General features: G+C 36.9%; 1 protein-coding gene across 1 annotated transcript in view; it reads left to right on the top strand.

The window, feature by feature from the left end:
- The window catches only part of XPR1 (xenotropic and polytropic retrovirus receptor 1), a 255,280-nt gene that overhangs the window by 187,502 nt on the left and 47,855 nt on the right, over positions 1-19,923 (top strand). The window contains exons 8-10 of the mRNA XM_030823915.1: positions 8,238-8,428; positions 8,653-8,832; positions 18,450-18,621. Of these exons, the coding sequence (XP_030679775.1) occupies positions 8,238-8,428; positions 8,653-8,832; positions 18,450-18,621 (543 nt within the window). The remainder of the gene's footprint in view (positions 1-8,237; positions 8,429-8,652; positions 8,833-18,449; positions 18,622-19,923) is intronic.

Genomic DNA, 19,923 nt, shown 5'->3' with positions numbered 1-19,923 from the left:
CATGCACCATGTAACAATGTCTTGGTCAGCAGCAGACTGCAGATATGAAGGTAGTCCCATAAGATTATAATGGAACTGAAAAATTCCTGTTGCATAATGGACGGCATAGCCATCATAGCATAACACATTACTTACATGCTTGTGGCAATGTTGGTATAAGCAAACATATTGCACTGCCAGCCATATAAAAGTTTAGCACTTAAAATTCATGTACATAATACTTGATCATGATAATAAATGACTATTACTGATTTATGTATATGCTATGCTATTTATTATTTTAGAGTGAACTCCTCCTACTTATTAATAAAAGAGTTAACTGTAAAACAACCTCAGGCAGGTCCTTCGGGAGGTGTTCCAGAAGAAGGCATTAATAGAATAGGAGATGACAGCTCCCTGTGTGTTATTGCTCCGAAGACCTTCCAGTGGGACAAGATGTGGAGGTGGAAGACAGTGATATTGGTGATTCTGATCATGTGTAGGCCTAGGCTAATATGTGTGTTAATGCCTTAGTTTTTAAGAAGGTTTAAAAAGTAAAAATAAAAATTAAAAAATGTAAAAATAGAAAAAAGTTTATAGAATAAGATGTCTGTATTGTTATACAGTATGTCCATGTTTTAGGCTAGGTATTATTACAAAAGAGTTAAAAAGATTTAAAAATTTTTTAAGTTTATAAAGTTAAAAAGTTACAGTGAGCTAAGGTTAATTTATTATTGAAGAAAGAAAAAAATTTTTTTATAAATTCAGTGTAGCCTAAGTGTACAGTATATATAACGTCCACAATAGTGTAATGTCCTAGGTCTTCACATTTACTCACCACTCACTCACTGACTCACCAGAGCAACTTCCAGTCCTATAGCTCCATTCATTGTTAAGTACCCTATACAGGTGTACCATTTTTTATCTTTTATACTGTATTTTTACTGTGTCTTTTCTGTGTTTAGAAACAAATACTACCATTGTGTTACAGTTGCCTACAGTATTCTGTACAGTAACATGGTGGACAGGTTTGTAGCCTAGGAGCAATAGGCTCACATAACTGTAAGTGATGAGAATAACAAACTATAACCACATACAAGAACGTGATGACTCTCACAAATGTTGAACGAAACAAGCCAGACACAAAGAATACATATTACATGATTCCATTTACATGGAGTTCAAAAAAACAGGCAAAAATCAGGAGTTTACCCTTGGGGAATGGATAACAATTGGAAAGAATATGAGCCGGAACTTCTAGGATGCTTGTGATATGCTGTGTTCTGGGTGCTGATTCACTTCATTCTTCATCATGCTGTATACTTAGGATTTATCCATTTTTCTATATGTATGTAACACTTAGATTCAAAAAGTTGACATTAGAAAATGAGTGAGATCTTTGTGCACTGATACTGGAAAATCTCCACTCCAGGATATAAGTGGAAAAAAAAAAAAAAGGTGTGGAATAGCATATATGGCATGCTCCCAGTTGTAATTGGTGATTTGTTTTTTAAAAAATAGTATGTGTTTCTCTATGCATCAAGAAGTTCTTGAAAGGTAATAGACAAATTGTTAACATGGTTTTCTTCAGAAGATCTGGAGTGAGATGAGGCTTCTCATATTCTTTATAATATTTGTGGTTCTTTTCCTATACACATACATTACTTGTTAAAATTTTTTTAATGTTCCTTTAAAGAAAAGTGATATGGCAACTTAATACAGAGAGGACTGTAATTTTGTAAGTTTTAGAACAAACTTCTGTTTGGGTTGTTTTTTTTAAAAAAAAAAACAAAACAGGTACATATTGGCTTACATACACAATCTAGCCCCACTGTTAAGTGTGCAGGCTTTGGAGCCAGATTGTAGGGATATTAAATCCTTGTGATCCTGGGCAAGGAACCTATTTTGAGTAAGCCTTAGTTTCTTCATGTATCTGCTGAGAAAAACCAATTTATAGTGTTGCTGTGAGAACTAATGAAATTGTGCATGAAAAACATTGAGCACATTGTTTACTCCAAAATAAATGCTTAATGAATGTTAGCTGATTTTTAAGTTAAAAATTCATGAAGCCATGGGAAGTTTGTGATGGGACCTTATATATCTTTTATTCTTGGGACTCATGGATCAGAGAGATGATATACTTATTCTTAAAAAGAAATGATACTAATTTGTTTTTTGATTCCCTGGAAATTTTTATGATGATCTTGTCTAGCAAGAGTTATTGTGGTTTAATCCCCAGTAAATCTACAAAAGCTTGCTTCAGGGAGATCATGCCAAATGAAGGAGGTTTCATTGTATTGCTTATATATGCCCTTAGGTTTTAGATTTATGTGCAATTGAAAGTTTCGGATCTTTGATGAATAACTTGACTATTAACAGATAAAATTGCCTTTTGCTTTTTGAAACTTTTTTTTTTCCTTCAGAGACAGGGTCTCTCTCTGTTGCCCAGGCTGGAGTACAGTGGCCCCATCCTAGCTCACTGCAGCCTAGACCTCCTGGGCTCAGGTGATCCTCCTGCCTCAGACTCTTGAGTAGCCAGGAATACAAGCATGCAGTAGCACCATGCCTGGCTAATTTTTTAACTTTTTTTGTAGAGACAGGGTCTCACTATATTGCTTAGGCTGGTCTTGAACTCTTTGCCTCCAGTGATCCTCCCACTTTGGCCTCCCAGAACACTGGGATTACAGGAGCCACCATGCCTGGTCCCTGTTTTTTGAACCATTTTGAAAGTAAATAAGTTCATTAGCTTAAATATAGTATTTTCATTCGGAAGAATATATCTTTAGCATTTATTGTTTTACAAAGGTCCTTGGGGTTTTTGTTGTTGCTGCTGTTTCGGTTTTTGCTGACTTTTCTAACAAATTGTGGAGTTCAAGGATATTTTATTCAGGTCATATTTACTGAAAGCCTTAGAGATTTTCTAATTCCTATGTTATCAAGTAGAACTTAGATAAATATGTGTTTAGATTTTATAAATATGGATTACATTTTCTGTTCATGGCAATTTTCTTCCTATGTAGAACAGAATACTACTGTTGCTAGGGTCATGAATATTTGAACCCTAACCAGGCTGTTTTGCTTTCTTTTGTGTATGGCCACAGATATTAACTAGACAGAATTAGAAAATTTTGACATATTAGAGCGAATCTATCACCACCACTACTAAAACAGTTCAAAATATATGCCTAGGCCGGGCGCGGTGGCTCATGCCTGTAATCCTAGCACTTTGGGAGGCTGAGGCGGGTGGATTGCCTGAGCTTAGGAGTTCGAGACCAACCTAGGCAATGTGGCAAAACCCTGTATCTACTAAAATTACAAAAAAAATTCCCTGGGTGTGGTGGTGTGCGCCTGTAATCCCAGGTACTCGGGAGGCTGAGGCAGGAGCATCACTTGAACCTGGGAGAGGGAGGGTGCAATGAGCCAGGATCATGCCATTGCACTCCAGCCTGGGCGACAGAGCAAGACTCTGTCTCAAAAAAAAAAAAAAAAAAAATATTTTATATATATATATATTTTTTTCACACACACACACATATATATATACACATATATATACACACACACACACACACACATCTAACATAGGAATTAGTAATAACATCTTAAGATATATTTATTACTTTTTTCCTTTTCTGTTTTTTTTTTATTGAGGTGAAGTTCACATAAAATAAAATAAACCATTTTAAAGTTAATAACTCAGTGGCATTCAAGTACTTTCACAGTGTTGTACAACCACCATGTCTATCTAGTTCCCAGACATTTTCATCAGCCCAAAAGGAAACCCCACTCACCATTCCCTCTCCTCAGCTGCTGGCAACCACTAATCTGCCTTCTGTCTCTATGAATGTTCCTATTCTGGGTATGTCCATAAATGGCATCATCATACAGTATGTGGTATTTTGTGTTTGGCTTCTTTTACTTGGCATAATGTTTTCAAGGTTCATCCATGTTGTAGCATGTATCAGTACTTCGTTCTTTTTATGGCTGAGTAATACTCCATTTCGTGTATGTATCACAATTTGTTTATCCATTCATTCATTGATGGACATTTGGGTTATTTCTATCATTTGGCTATTGTGAATGGTACTGTTAGGAACATGCATAAACATGGATTTGTTTAGTACCTGTTTAATTTTCTGAGGAGCCACCAAACTGTTTTTCACAGAAGCTTTACCATTTTCCATTCCTACTAGCAGTTTATGAGGATTCTGTTTTCTGCACATCCTTGCCAACCCTTGTTTTCTGTGTTTTTGTTTTCTTCATTATATCCATACAAATGGGTGCAAAGTGGTATCTCGTTGTGGTTTTAATTTGCATTTCCTTAATGGCTAATCATATTAAGCATCTTTTCATGTGCTCATTGGCCATTTATATATATTTTTGGACAAATGTCTATCCAGGTCCTTTGCCCTTTTAATTGGGTTGTTCATTTTTTCATTGTTATAAGAGTTCTTCATGTATTCTAGATACTAGACCCTTATATTACATAAATGATTTGCAAATATTTCTCCCTTTTTTTTTTTTTTACTTTCTTGGTAATGTCTACTGATGTTTTAAATTTTGATGAAGTCTCATTTATCTGTTTTCCGTTTTGTTTCATGTTACTTTTGTTGTGATACCTAAGAATCCATTGCCAAATTCAAGGTCATGAAGATATATCCTTATGTTTTCTTTGGAGTTTTATGGTTTGAATTCCTATATTGAAGTCATCAGTGAGTTTTGAATTAATTTTTGTATATGACGTGAGACAAGGGACCAACTTCATTTTTTCGCATGTGAATATCCAGTTGTCACAGGACTAAGTTGTTGAAGAGAATATTCTTTTCCACTGAATGGTGTTGGCACTCATGTTGAAAATCAGTCAGCCATCGATGTATAGGTTTATCTCTGGATTCCCCGTGCTATTCCATTAATCTATATGTCTGTATTCATACCAGTGCCACAAAGTTTTGTTTACTATAGCTTTGTAGTAAGTTTTATAATGACAAAGTATGAGTCCCTAACTTTGTTCTTTTTTCATTATTGTTTTAGCTATTTGGGACCTCTTGGAATTCCATATGAATTTAAGGATTGACTTTTTCAGTTCTGAAAAAAAAAGCCATTGGAATTTTGATAAGGATTGCATTAAATCTGTAGATTGCTTTGGGTAGTATTGCCATCTTAACAATATTAAATCTTTCAATCCATGAACACAGAATTCTTTTCTACTTTAATTTCTTTCAGCAATGTTTTGAGTTTGTAGTATACAAGTCTTTCACTTACTTGGTAAAAGTTATTTCTAGATGTTTTATTCTTTTGAATGCTATTGTAGTTAGAATTATTTTCTTAATTTCATTTTCAGATTGCTCATTGCTGATGTATGCAAACACAACTGAATTTTGTGTGTTGATCTTGTACTCTACAACTGTGATGAATCTACTAATTCTAGTAGTTTTATTGTGGATTCTTTGGGATTTGTGTTATTTTTGTTTCCTGACTGTTGTAATGTATCTGTGGTCTTTGCTGAGGAATCAGGATATAAAACTATATATCATTTTCCATTTATAACTTCCTAACTAATCTTGCCTTTGTACTTGTTCACTTGTAGTCTGTTCACTTAACAGCTAGAGTAGCCCTTTAAAGTAATTCATGAGGTCATGCCACATATGTACAAAACCTTCTACAGGCTTGTACATCAGAGTAAAAGCTTAAGTCTTGACAAAGTACTGAAGAGCTCTGTCTGATCTACTGCTGACCAGTTCTTTACCACTATACCTTTGTTTGTTCCAATCATAGTAACTTGGCTTTCTTCCTAGAGCAATCTATCTTAAGGCCCTTTGTGCTTTCCCTCTCTACAAGGAGCTGTCTTCCCCCAAACATTCCAATGCTTTGTTCTCTGTTTCCTTAAGATCATCTCCTTAAGTGTCATCTCCTGAGAGTCTTCCCTGACCGCCCTACCTAAAAGAACACCTAACATCATTCTTTATCTCCTTACTGTATTTTTCCTTCAAATCCCTTATCTGACTTTATACAGGACAGAAATTTCCTGAAGATAGGTATTTTGTCTGTTGTTCATCACTGAATCGCTAGCTCTTAGAATGGTGTCAGGTATAATAGGCACCTAATCAATACTTGTCAAATGAAGGAATAAAGTTTCCTCAAGTAAAAGGGAAAAGAAACTAATATATATTGAATACTCATAATGAGCCAAACTTTATTCTAGGCATTTGATATATGTTATTCACACTTAATCTTCTTAATAAACTTATGAGAATAGATATTATCCCCATTGATCAACAAAGAAACAGAGACTTAAAAAATAAATAAATAATTTGGCATAGCTAGGATTTGAACTCTGGTCTGTAGTACTTGATTCCAAAGCAAAGGCTTTCTCTACCCTGTTATTTTAAAATTATTAAGTCTTCTATATACTGCAGAGAATACAAAGGTAAACAATAAATGGTTATTTAATTAAGTATATAAATTAGTATATAGGCTGGGCATGGTGGCTCACTTCTGTAATCCCAGCACTTTGGGAGGCTGAGGAGGGCAGATCACCTGAGGTCAGGAGTTCGAGACCAGCCTGGCCAACATAATGAAACCCCGTCTCTACTAAAAATACAAAAAATTAGCTGGGTGTGGTGTCACGCACCTGTAATCCCAGCCACTTGGGAGGCTGAGGCAGGAGAATCGCTTGAACGCCGGAGGCAGAGGTTGCAGTGAGCTGAGATAACACCACTGCACTCCAGTCTAAGCGACAGAGCAAGACTCCATCTCAAAAAAAAAAAAAAAAAAGTTTGTATATAATTAAATTCCAAATGAGCAGTACTGTCAATAAATTTTATAGTTATTTGGAAAATCATTAGGCCAAATGGAAATGTTTCTCATACAGTGGGCTCAAAACCAAATACGTTGATTCAGTGAATTTATGAACAGGTAAGGATCCAGGATCTGGCTCTTAATACTAAGTAGAATTTGAATTCGTGGAGAGAAAGAACAAGGCCATTTTAAGTAGAGGGAACAACATAAGGAAATGTGAAAAACAAACATATTAAAAGGATAATAAAATTCATCACGAGTCAAGAGTTAAGTTTGGGAAAAGTGAGTTGGTGATTAGATTATGAAGAATTTGAATTGTGAGGCTAAGGTATCTAAAGTATTTGAACATTATAATTACTGGCGAGCCATAGAAAATGATATTGAACATTTGTGTGGACATGTGGGCAATAGAATGTAGTGCTTAAGAGTATGAGCTTTGGAGCAAAACTGGGTTCAAATCCTAGCTTAGCTCAGTAACTAAGGAAATGACAACCTCTCTGTGCTCTAGTTTCCTAATCAAATGGAGATAATTTTTTTAACTCAAAGAGCCATTGTGATGGTTAAATGAATTACCAATTATTCTGTGTAAAAATACTGAGAACAGTGCTTAGCACATAGTAAGCGTTCCATAAATATTAACTATTGTAATTTATATGACACTTAAATTTTCACACTACTTTCGCGTGTACTGTTCCTTCTCATTTTCATGGCAACTCTGTGAGGTAGGTATTACTATATCCAGTTTAATAATGGAGTAAATGAAGCCAAAGAGGTTTTGTCATGCCAGATCCCCAACTGACAGAACTGATCACATGATTCTAAGCCACTTCACCATGATTCTTTGTAATCTAAAAAACTAGTGGAACAATGGGATGACATGCTGAAAGTCAAGTTTTGGGAAATTATTCTAGTGACATTCTGCAGAGTAAAATGAAGACGAGAAAGAACCCACAGGCGACTTTATAAGGCTCTTAAGATAATCTAGGTTTGCCCAGGCGGGGTGGTTCACGCCTGTAATCCCAACACTTTGGGAGGCCAAGGTGGGTGGATCATGAGGTCAGGAGATCAAGACCATCCTGGCCAACATGGTGAAACGCTGTCTCTACTAAAAATACAAAAATTAGCTGGGCGTGGTGGTGCGTGCCTGTAATCCCAGTTACTGGGGAGACTGAGACAGGAGAATCACTTGAACCAGGGAGTCGGAAGTTGCAGTGAGCCGAGGTCACGCCACTGCACTCCAGCCTGGCAACAGAGTGAGACTCTGTCTCAAAAAAATAGATAGATAGATAGATAGATAGATAGATAGATAGATAGATAGATAGATAGTCAATCTAGGTTTAGGTTTTATTTATGAAAAATTTCTATGCCAGGGCTATATCATTGAGAATGAAGACAAAAGATTATTAATTCAAGGGATGTTATGAATTTTATAACTAACCAATATATTAATATTCTTTCAGCTGTATTTAAACTTGAAACAGATAGAAGTATATGGCCCTTGATAAGAATCTATCGGGGTGGCTTTCTTCTGATTGAATTCCTTTTTCTACTGGGCATCAACACGTATGGTTGGAGACAGGCTGGAGTAAACCATGTACTCATCTTTGAACTTAATCCGAGAAGCAATTTGTCTCATCAACATCTCTTTGAGGTAATCAAAGCAAGGCATAACTTTAACCTCGTGAATGTAGTTTGCATTAGCTGTATAGCTATCTGGTTTAGTGGGTACTTAAATCCATCTTCTACTTGAAGAGAATTATTAGCTTAATAACTAATCATGTTTCTTACTTTTGTTTTATTAAAGATATTTTAAGTAATGGTAAAAGTAAAAATAACAATTTTCTCTATCTTTCTGTCTTCCCCGTCCTTTACTAGATTGCTGGATTCCTTGGGATATTGTGGTGCCTGAGCCTTCTGGCATGCTTCTTTGCTCCAATTAGTGTCATCCCCACATATGTGTATCCACTTGCCCTTTATGGATTTATGGTTTTCTTCCTTATCAACCCCACCAAAACTTTCTACTATAAATCCCGGTTTTGGCTGCTTAAACTGCTGGTAAGTCCAGAAACTTGTGTACCACTTTTAGAGTGGTATATTGATTATTGACTTCCTCTAAGATAAAACCAAGGCTGCTAGGTTGTACAACTGCAGAGGCCATGGTTCACATTATAGTTTATGTGAGTGGTGCCCCTGCTCCAGGGCAAAGAATATAGTGTAACTGATAGCCCTGAAGTTATGCAACTTGGAGGCCCTGGGAAAAAGCACTCATGTATATTTTCCTCCTGAGATCGAGTATCAGGTGGCCAAATATTGACATGATTTTGTAAATTATAAACATTTTTTACTTCGTTTAACTAGCTGTGATAAGATATAGAACTTTGTAAGTTTCCTTCCCCCAAAAAAATGTGATAAAAGAATTATTTTCCTATTAAGTTAATGTGAATATCAACCGAACATTTTAGGAAAGATTTGTTCTCTAAAAGCAGTAGGAATATCTTACCAGATTATCAAGTTTAATTTGAAAAATTGACTTTGGGCTGGGCACAGTGGCTCACGCCTATAATCCTAGCACTTTAGGAAGCCAAGGCGGGTGGATCATCTGAGGTCAGGAGTTTGAGACCAGCCTGACCAACATGGTGAAACCCCGTCTCTACTGAAAACTCAAAATTAGCTGGGGGTGGTGGCACATGCCTGTAATCCTAGCTACTTGGGAGGCTGAGGCAGGAGAATCGCTAGAACCCCAGAGGTGGAAGTTGCAGTGAGCCGCGATTGTGCCATTGCATTCCAGCCTGGGCAACAAGAGCAAAACTCCATCTCAAAAAAAAGAAAAAGAAAAATTGACTTTGATTCTTGTTTATAATAAGTTCTTTTTTTTCTTCCACTTTACCTGTCTCTTAATGATCTCAAAATCATTTAGCCTCAGCAGTGAAATAAAATTTTCTGCAAAACTGTAAAGCTTTCTCCTGTAAAGATAACTCTGGAAGGGGACTTCTGTTTACTTGTAATTTGAGCCAGCTCTTTTTGAAAATCATTTGAGGCCAGGTGCAGTCGCTCATGCCTGTAATCCCAGTATTCGGGAGGCTGAGGTGAGTGGATCTCTTGAGCCCAGGAGTTTCAGACCAGCCTGGGCAACATGGTGTAAAGCCTGTCTACAAAAATTTAAAAATTAGCTGGGTGTGATGGTGCATACCTGTAGTCCCAGCTACTCGTGATGCTCAGGTGAGAGGATTGCTTGAGCCAGGAACGTCAAAGCTGCAGTGAACCGTGTTAGTGCCACTACACTCCCAGCCTGAGCAACAGACTGAGACCCTGTCTCTAAAGAAAAAAAGAAGGAAAGAAACAAAGAAAGTAAATCAATTGAGAAAACTTTCATATGATTATTTCTTAGATTATGAATTACAGCTAACAATAAAGATTAGTGATTAAATTGACCAATCTCTATAAAAATTTTCAGAATTACTCTATTTTCTCACCTCTTTTTCACTTTATAAGTATACTTCCTTGAAAACTGTAGTTCCTATTGTTTTTCTTTTGTATGCCCCTTATGTTAGCAAAGGTTTTTTTGTTCTTAGCCAAACATAACAATTTTTTTTTTAATCTGAAGACATAAAATATGGCTTTCTATTAAGAAAAACTGTAGAACCAGGTGCAGTGGCTCATGCCTGTTGTCCTAGCACTTTGGGAGGCCGAAGTGGGTGGATCACCTGAAGTCCGGAGTTCAAGACCAGCCTGGCTAACATGGCGAAACCCCGTCTCTACTAAAAATATAAAAATTAGCCAAGTGAGGTGGCACGTGCCTGTAATCCCAGCTACTCAGGAGGCTGAGGCAGGAGAATCGCTTGAACCCAGGAAGCAGAAGTTGCAGTGAGCCAAGATGGTGCTGCTGCACTCCAGCCTGGGCGACAGAGCGAGATTCCTTCTCAAAAAAAAAAAAAAAAAAAAAAAAAAGATAGGGTCTTCTTTGTTGCCCAGGCTTGTCTCAAACCTCCTGGCTTCAAGTGTTCCTCCCACCTTGGTCTCCCAAAGTGCTGGGTTTACAGGCATGAGCCACTGTGCCTGGCCATAAAATTATTTTTACATGAGACTTTGGAAGATTCAGAAAACTCAAGTTTTACTATGATTACATAATTACAGTAACAGGATAATATAGTTGTGTACATTGTGTGCTAAGTGAACATTTCCCCAGTGTATCCTTTGTTTAAATAGCAAGCTGTGATTCATGCATGACCAGTTACTCTTATTAGTAGAATGATTGCCCATTGAGTAGACATTTATTTGTGCATCTGCTATGTTTTTGTTAATAAATGAGGACTTGTTGATGGAATAGGTTGACAATGGTATAAGCAGTAATAGAATAATAAAATGCACTATCAGATACGGTGAAATATAGAAGGAAGTATTTCCTTCTATATTTGTGGTTTGTTGTTTTTGTAGTAACTGTTATAAACAGAACAATGTTACCATTTATAGATAATTTTAGTATTAATTGACCTGCCGACTTATTTTAATTTAAATCTCACTGGGAAAACTTACCCTTAGATTGATTCCTAGTGAATTAACAAGAATGTGTCCACTCTAGTTATGTTTTTCTGATACCGCTTTTTAAAAGCTTCCTCCTAAAGTAAAAGTACATTTCTTTCTTCTTTTCTTTAATTTTTTTTTTGAGACAGGGTCTGGCTCTATTGCCCAGGCTGAAGTGCAGTGGCGTGATCTCAGCTTACTGAAACCTCCACCTCCCAGGTTCAAGTGATCCTCCTACCTCAACCTCTCCAGTAGTTAGGACCACAGGTGTGTGTCAACGTGCCTGGCCAATTTTTTGTATTTTTAGTAGAGATGGGGTTTTGCCATGTTGCCCAGACTGGTCTGGAATACCTGGGCTCAAGTCATCTGCCTGCCTTGCCTCCCAAAGTGCTGGGATTACAAGTGTGAGCCACCGCATCCAGCCTTTTCTTTAATTTTTAGTGAAAAAAGCACATATGTCGTTTAGCCATAGTGGTAGGCACTGGGTGCCATTTATATCCATATTTATATTGGAATCTATGGAATTGATATATGCTATGCTCCCAAAAACAAAGCTAAAAAAATTTATAAGAAATTGATTTATTTTGATATGAATATTGTATGCCAAATTAGTACAGATTAGTTACATCCATTAGGTTATACTTTCTCTCCTTAAATCTATATGTACCTCAATCAGAAATCTAATTAGGTAGCATAAACAGTGCCTCAGATTTTCTAAACAAAAATATAAATTTTAACTCACTATATAAAAAGTAAGCTAATTAAAAATTTTAAATTATAGTCCTTTGTTATATAATTTAGACATCAGTTTTTACCAAGTTTCTTTAGTTCTATAGTAAAAATTTTACACATTTCTATTAGAAGAATAGAGAGGTGTTCTCATTTAGTAACTACTTTATGTATTTTAATTTTAAAAATAACCCACAAGTTGGAGCTGCTATTAATCCTTATTTTATAAATGAAGAAACCTACATTCAGAGAAGTTAATTAACTTGCCCAAGGTCACATAGCTGGTAAGTGATGAAGATGAGTTATGAACCCAGGCAGTTGGGCTTTATAATCTGTTCTCTTAAACACTAACATTTAACACTTAGCCCTATTAGTCACTTATGTTAGATGTTTAACTTTGACCTAGTGGATCAAACTAGTAGAATATAAAAATCAGATTTGAGGCCAGGCACAGTAGCTCATGCCTGTAATCCTAGCACTTTGGGAGGTGGAGGTGGGAGGATCGCTTAAGCCCAGCTGGTTCGAGACCAGCCTGGGCAACATGGCAAAACCCTTTCTCTACAAAAAATGAAAAATTAGTGGGGGCATGGTGGCACGCATCTGTAGCCCCAGTTACTTGGGAGGCTGAGGGAGGAGGATCGCTTGAGTCCAGCAGGTTGAGGTTGCAATGAGCAGAAATTGTACCACTGCACTCCATGAAAAGTAGAAATTAAAACTTCATCTTCTTAGCTATTTTTCAGTATTAACTTAAAAGAGGATGTTAACATGTTCTTTGTAATAACTTAGTGGCTTTTTTGTGTAGGTGGTAAAATATCAGCTATCCAGACTTGTCTCTGGCTTTCGTAATACTGTTACTCTAGGAATTGTCACTTTAATCAAAATCACAGGGTAGAAGTGGACAAGTTGAAAGGCTTTATCCAGATTAAGAAGAGAAGGAGGAACGAGTTGCAGAATTCTCTCTCAGAAGGCGAAATCAGATAAATCTAGAATGAATTTGACTGTGTGTAAATGTCAGTGAGTTGAGTATGATCTGTTTATGTTCTCCCTCTCACCCTGCCTCTGACAGAGTGACTTCTTCTTTTCTCTGTATTTCCAGGGTATTTTGTGTGTATCTCTATAATATGGTGCTATAATTATACCTTTATGTATTTATTTGCCCAGCTAGACTGTGGATCATTAAGGCCTGTAAGCTGCAGTGCCTGACATATAATAAGTACTTGATAAGTCTTTGTTAAATACATGAATGACTGTAATTATATTCTTTCCTTCATTGGTTATATTAACATTTACTACTCCCTTCTTCCTTTTTTCATTTTCTCTTTTTGTAAATTTTCCCTTTTTCCCAGTTTTTTTTTTTTTTTAATTTTCATGTCACTCCTATCCTTTTTCAGTCCCATCCCACCATCCCTTTTTTCCTTATTTAATGCATTACCTCCCTCTTCTGCTCTTATGGAGATTTTCTGAATTAGCCAGATTTTGAGGATGGGGTTGGCAGAGTGTGAGAGTAATGATAGTCTGTCTCATGTCAGTTTTAAAGAAATTTGTCCTAGGCTACCAGTTTCATAATAGTTCATGATTAGAGATGGATTTAGACTTCCTGATCCTTTGGTGTTATATCCTAAATTATTCTACATTTCTGTCACTTTGAATCCTTTAAGTCCATTCTGCACCCTAGAGTTTCTTAAAATATTACAAAAACTGGTGCCAGAACTTCTTTGTGCATAGATGACTACCATCCTACACTCCCCCTCTTCCTCACAAAAAGTTTTTCTTTATCGGGAGCTTATGGTTGCAAATGGTATAGATTGTCTCTCTGGTTTGTTGGACTCATGGAAAGAGTATGAGAGTGGTTAAGAGACTGAGCCATGGAATGAAAGTATATCAGCACCAGAAAATAATGTCTCGAAGCCTGTATGATGTCCCATAGACACCTGGTCTAGCTTCCAAAGCTCCAAGAAAGTACCCATCATAGGTAGTAGACATCCAGGATTGAGTCATTATATGACCATTTATCTCCCTGAAACAATAACGATAAATATTTAGAGAAAGAGTAGAAAGATCCAGCCAAGTCTGAGAAGAGAGTTACAGACTTCCAAGTAGAGTATGTCTATGAAATGAATATAACCAGATCGCCAGAGCTAGGGATTAGATTCATTTTCTCAAAACTTCTACTTACTCAGAATTTCTTGTTTCAGGAGTCACATTTCCTACTGTATAAGATAAAAAGGGGTCCTTTAGGATGAGGATTAAGGCTTCCTTCACCCCATCTTCACTTCACACAATGCTTATCAAGACAATCTGCACAATTTGAGCCTATTTCTGGTAATTGCATTGGTACCTACTTCCCTTCTCTGCAATGCCAAGATTTCCCTTTGTAGTGATAAACAGGCTTCCACAGAATATGTTAGGAAGAGTCTGTGTCAGTCTTCTGTATAATGGGGATATGAATAGTTCCTAGCTCATGGAATTATTATGAAGATTGAGTTAATGCCTGCATAAGCCTTGAAGAAAATACACTGCATGAGTTACTGCCCAATACATTTAATACATTTATCATGTGTTCAGAACAGTGGGAAGAGGGCTGATTTTTGTGGTGTAATTTCAAGATGAACACAGTCATTACCATGTCATTAGTGAAAAGAAAGTGGCTTTGGTTAGAGAATGAGGCATGCCTCAGATGGAGTACCATCCTTTCCTACCTATCCTCTGTAAGCAAAGAAGAGTTTTGTATTCAGTTAGCTAAGATGGAGAACAGTCTAGAAATTATAGCACTTGCCATTCCAGCAAAACTTCCTAACTTTAGAGCCTCTCAGTGCTTCTATCTTTTGCTGCTCTGTGCTTTCAAATTCAACTCTTCCCACCTCTTTGCTTTCTATTTTCTTTTTCCTTTTCTTTTTTTTTTTTTTTTTTGATAACATGGGTGAATTTTTTTTTTTTTTATACTGTAAGTTCTGGGGTACATGTGCAGAACATGCAGGTTTGCTACATAGGTATACATGTGCCATGGTGATTTGCTGCACCCATCAACCCATCATCTACATTAGGTATTTCTCCTAATGTAATCCCTCCCCCTGCCCCCCACTCCCCAACATGCCCCCGTGTGTGATGTTTCCCTCCCCATGTCCATATGTTCTCATTGCTCAACTCCCACTTACGAGTGAGAATATGCGGTGTTTGGTTTTGTGTTCATGTGTTAGTTTGCTGAGAATGAAGCTTTCCAGCTTCATCCATGTCCCTGCAAAGGACATGAACTCATCCTTTTTTATGGCTGCATAGTATTCCATGGTGTATATGTGCCACATTTTCTTTAACCAGTCTATCATTGTTGGGCATTTGGGTTGGTTCCAAATCTTTGCTATTGTGAACAGTGCCACAGTAAACATACATGTGCATGTGTCTTTATAGTAGCATGATTTATAATCCTCTGGGTATATACCCAGTAATGGGATTGCTGGTTCAAATGGTATTTCTGGTTCTAGATCCTTGAAGAATCGCCACACTGTCTTCCACAATGGTTGAACTAATTTATACTCCCACCAACAGTGTAAAAGCATTCCTGTTTCTCCACATCCTCTCCAGCATCTGTTTCCTGACTTTTTAATGATCGCCATTCTAACTGGTGTGAGATGGTATCTCATTGTGGTTTTGATTTGCATTTCACTAATGACCAGTAATGATGAGCATTCTTTCATATGTTTTTTGGCTGCATAAATGTCTTCTTTTGAGAAATGTCTGTTCATATCCTTCACCCACTTTTTGATGGGTTTTTTTTTCTTGTAAATTTAAGTTATTTGTAGATTCTGGATATTAGCCCTTCATCAGATGGATAGATTGCAAAAATTTTCTCCCATTCTATAGGTTGCCTGTTCACTCTGATGATAGCTTCTTTTGCTGTGCAGAAGCTTTTTAGTTTAATTAGATCCCATTTGTCAATTTTGGCTTTTGTTGCCGTTGCTTTTGGTGTTTCAGTCATGAAGTCTTTGCTCATGCCTGTGTCCTGAATAGTATTATCTAGATTTTCTTCTAGGATTTTTATGGTTTTAGGTCTTATGTTTAAATCTTTAATCCATCTTGAGTTAATTTTTGTATAAGGTGTAAGGAAGGGATCCAGTTTCAGCTTTCCACATAGGCTACCCAGTTTTTCCAACACCGTTTATTAAATAGGGAATCCTTTCCCCATTGCCTGTTTTTGTCAGGTTCATCAAAGATCAGATGGTTGTAGATGGTGTGGTGTTATTTCTGAGGCCTCTGTTTTGTTCCAATACATGCTGTTTTGGTTACTGTAGCCTTGTAGTATAGTTTGAAGTCAGGTAGCGTGATGCCTCCAGCTTTGTTCTTTTTGCTTAGGATTGTCTTGGCTATGCGGGCTCTTTTTTGGTTCCATATGAACTTTAAAGTAGTTTTTTCCAATTCTGTGAAGAAAATCAATGGTAGTTTGATGGGGATAGCATTGAATCTATGAATTACTTTGGGCAGTATGGCCATTTTGACAATATTGATTCTTCCTATCCATGAGCTTGAGTGTTTTCCCATTTGTTTGTATCCTCTCCTATTTCCTTGAGCAGTGGTTTGTAGTTCTCCTTGAAGAGGTCCTTCACATCCCTTATAAGTTGTATTCCTAGGTATTTTATTCTCTTTGTAGCAATTGTGAATGGGAGTTCACTCATGATTTGTCTCTCTGTTTGTCTGTTATTGGAAGCACTAAACATGTAAAGAAACAACTGGTACTAGCCACTGCAACAACATACCAAAACGTAAAGACCATCGACATTATGAAGAAACTGCATCAATTAATGGGCAAAATAACTAGCTAGTGTTACAATGACAGGATCAAATTCACACATAACAATATTAACCTTAAATGTGAACAGGCTAAATGCCCCAGTTAAAAGACACAGACTGGCAAATTGGATAAAGAGTCACGACCCATCAGTGTGCTGTTTTCAAGATACCCATCTCACATGCAAAGACACACATAGGCTCAAAATAAAAGGCTGGAGGAAGATTTACCAAGCAAATGTAAAGAAAAAAAGAAAAAAAAAACAAAACAGGGGTTGCAATCCTAGTCTCTGATAAAACAGACCTTAAACCAACAAAGAACAAAAGAGACAAAGAAGGGCATTACATAATGGTAAAGGGGTGAATTTATTTCTTAAGATTTGAGTGCAAACTTAAAAACGAGGACAAAGCTTTTCATCAAGAATAAACACAAAAGCTAAACAGTTCTTCAGTCATGCATTTCAACAGAAAGTACAAATATGAATACATTATAATTTTTAACTGCATTTAAAAATTAAAATATTTCTCTCCAAATCCAAAACAGTACACAGTCTTTAATCTGTTCTCATCTTTTTTAGATGAATTATAAACATTTGTCATATGCTATCTGGAAAATATAGACAAGAATTACTAATCAGTTCTTTATGATCAAAGAAACATTATTCTCCTTAACTGTGACTTTTTGAATCATTTATCTGTATTTCAGTTCAGAAATACCATACAATTACACCTCCACTCTAGAGAAAAAAAGAATGAATACAAATATCAAGGAGGTAGGAACGTTCATGGAATTAAAGCAAATGTCACAAGTGTTTGACTTAGAAATGTACATGTTGTAATAATTTTTTTTTTTTTTTGAGACGGAGCCTCGCTCTGTCCCCAGGCTGGAGTGCAGTGGCATGATCTTGCCTCAGTGCAGCCTCTGCCTCCCAGGTTCAAGCAATTCTCTTGTCTCAGCCTCCCAAGTAGCTGGGACTACAGGTGGCCACTACCATGCCCAGCTAATTTTTTGTATTTTAATAGAGACAGGGTTTCACCACGTTGGCCAGGCTGGTCTCGAACTCCTGACCTCATGATCCACCCACCTCGGCCTCCCAAAGTGCTGGGATTACAGGCGTGAGTCACCACACCCACCCCTGTAATACATTTTTAAAGTACAACTTTAGTTGATGGCTGACATGTATGTAATAATTGTCAACAATTTAAACAGGTGTAGAAATGTGAGATCAAAATCTTTAGGCTTAAATACTTGAAAAGTCACTATGAATATGGAAAGATTTGTTTACATAAACAGGTATATTTTTAGATGAAAAATCAGGGGGTAGTGGCATCTCCCTGATCCCTTAACAATATTTGGATTTTTGCAAAGAATTAGCAGCACCCATGCTTTATGTTTTCTAACTATAGTTATTCCTGCTTTTTTTTCCTCCTTTACTTCCTTTCTTAGTTATCCATTCAGCTTATTCCTTTCACTGCTAATTCTCAACCTAGCCACTGTTGCCAGGTCTCTGCGTTTATGATTGGTTCTTTGGTTTCCATTTTATCAACTAAAGTAATCATGCTGAATGGTCAGACATGAAATGGAGACATTTAATACGACTTTTCTTGTTTCTATGTTTTCTGATTTTTTTTTTTTCTTTCAGTTTCGAGTATTTACAGCCCCCTTCCATAAGGTAGGCTTTGCTGATTTCTGGCTGGCGGATCAGCTGAACAGCCTGTCAGTGATACTGATGGACCTGGAATATATGATCTGCTTCTACAGTTTGGAGCTCAAATGGGATGAAAGTAAGGGCCTGTTGCCAAATAATTCAGAAGGTAGGGTATGAATTTGCATCTATACTACTAAATCGCTGGTGTAAACCAAGAAATATTGGGAAGGATAAATGAGAAAGTTAAGGTCATGATGAAAACTTACCCAATAATATTATAAACTTAATTTAATGTACTTGGCATTCTGTTAGCAGTCTCCTTATCTGATATAATTTGGCTTTTAAATTATGCATTAGGATTTCGTCTGTCCATTTGCCAAGAGATTTACAACTTACACTTAAAGAATTCGAAAACTTTTTTCTAGCACATTGGTAGTTATATTGCAAATGCTTTCATGCCAACAATTTGTTGTCACACTATTGCTGTATAATGTAACATAGATACCAGTGATCAAAAATACTGATTATTTAGAAATAGATCAAGTGCTTTGAGAGTAACTACAGATTGCTTTTTAATTCTTACTTGGGATGTTATTTTTCTTCTGGCTGTTTCCGCACCCCATCCCCCCTTAGTTTATGCCAGCAGTTCAAGTTATTAAGGAATTTTGCCTTCATGACAAAGATCTAATTTAGATAGAATACGTAACATGTGACTAACGAAAGCTAATGATGAAGCCGATGCTGACACATTCTTATTGATTGCCAGTGGATCACAATTCTGTTGTAGGTTGATCACACTCAATTCTGGATTTCAGAATTCAAGGAAAAATTGATTTACCAACTCCATTCTTATTTAAACACACAGTTTGTTCTTGGTTTAAAAAAAGAGGGGAGGTGGGTGTACAAGAGCATGTGCTCTTGGGTGTCTTGTGTTGTGGTGGTTTGGAATTCACACAATTGTCTAGAATCACTGGTGATACTTGTAGGTTTTCCAGATGTTTCAAATTACAGAGCCAACCCATTTTTTCCTCCTTCTATTAGTATACTGGTCTTCTAATTTTCTTACAGTTTTATCACACTCCAAAGAAAGTGATTCCTGGACAGATATCAATAAATCTGAGAGCAAATTTCCCCACTAGTTCCCCCACAACATATTTTACCTTCTCTCCTTATCTATCACTAAAAAGCTTGAGAATAGATTGGGCACAGTGGCTCACACCTGTAATCCTAGCAGTATAAGAGGCTGAGGTGGGCAGATAACTTGAGGTCAGAAGTTTGAGACCAGCCTGGGCAACATGGCGAAACCCCATGTCTACTAAAAATACAAAATTAGTTGGGTGTGGTGGTATGTACCTGTAATCCCAGCTACTCAGAAGGCTGAGACAAGAGAATCACTGGAACCAGGAGGCAGAGGTTGCAGTGATCTGAGATTGTGCCACTGCACTCCAGCCTGGACCACAGAGCGAGA

Source organism: Nomascus leucogenys, chromosome 12 (assembly GCF_006542625.1).
Source record: "Nomascus leucogenys isolate Asia chromosome 12, Asia_NLE_v1, whole genome shotgun sequence".
In the NCBI taxonomy this organism is placed as follows: Eukaryota; Metazoa; Chordata; class Mammalia; order Primates; family Hylobatidae; genus Nomascus; species Nomascus leucogenys.
This window is presented reverse-complemented; position numbering and strand designations above follow the sequence as displayed.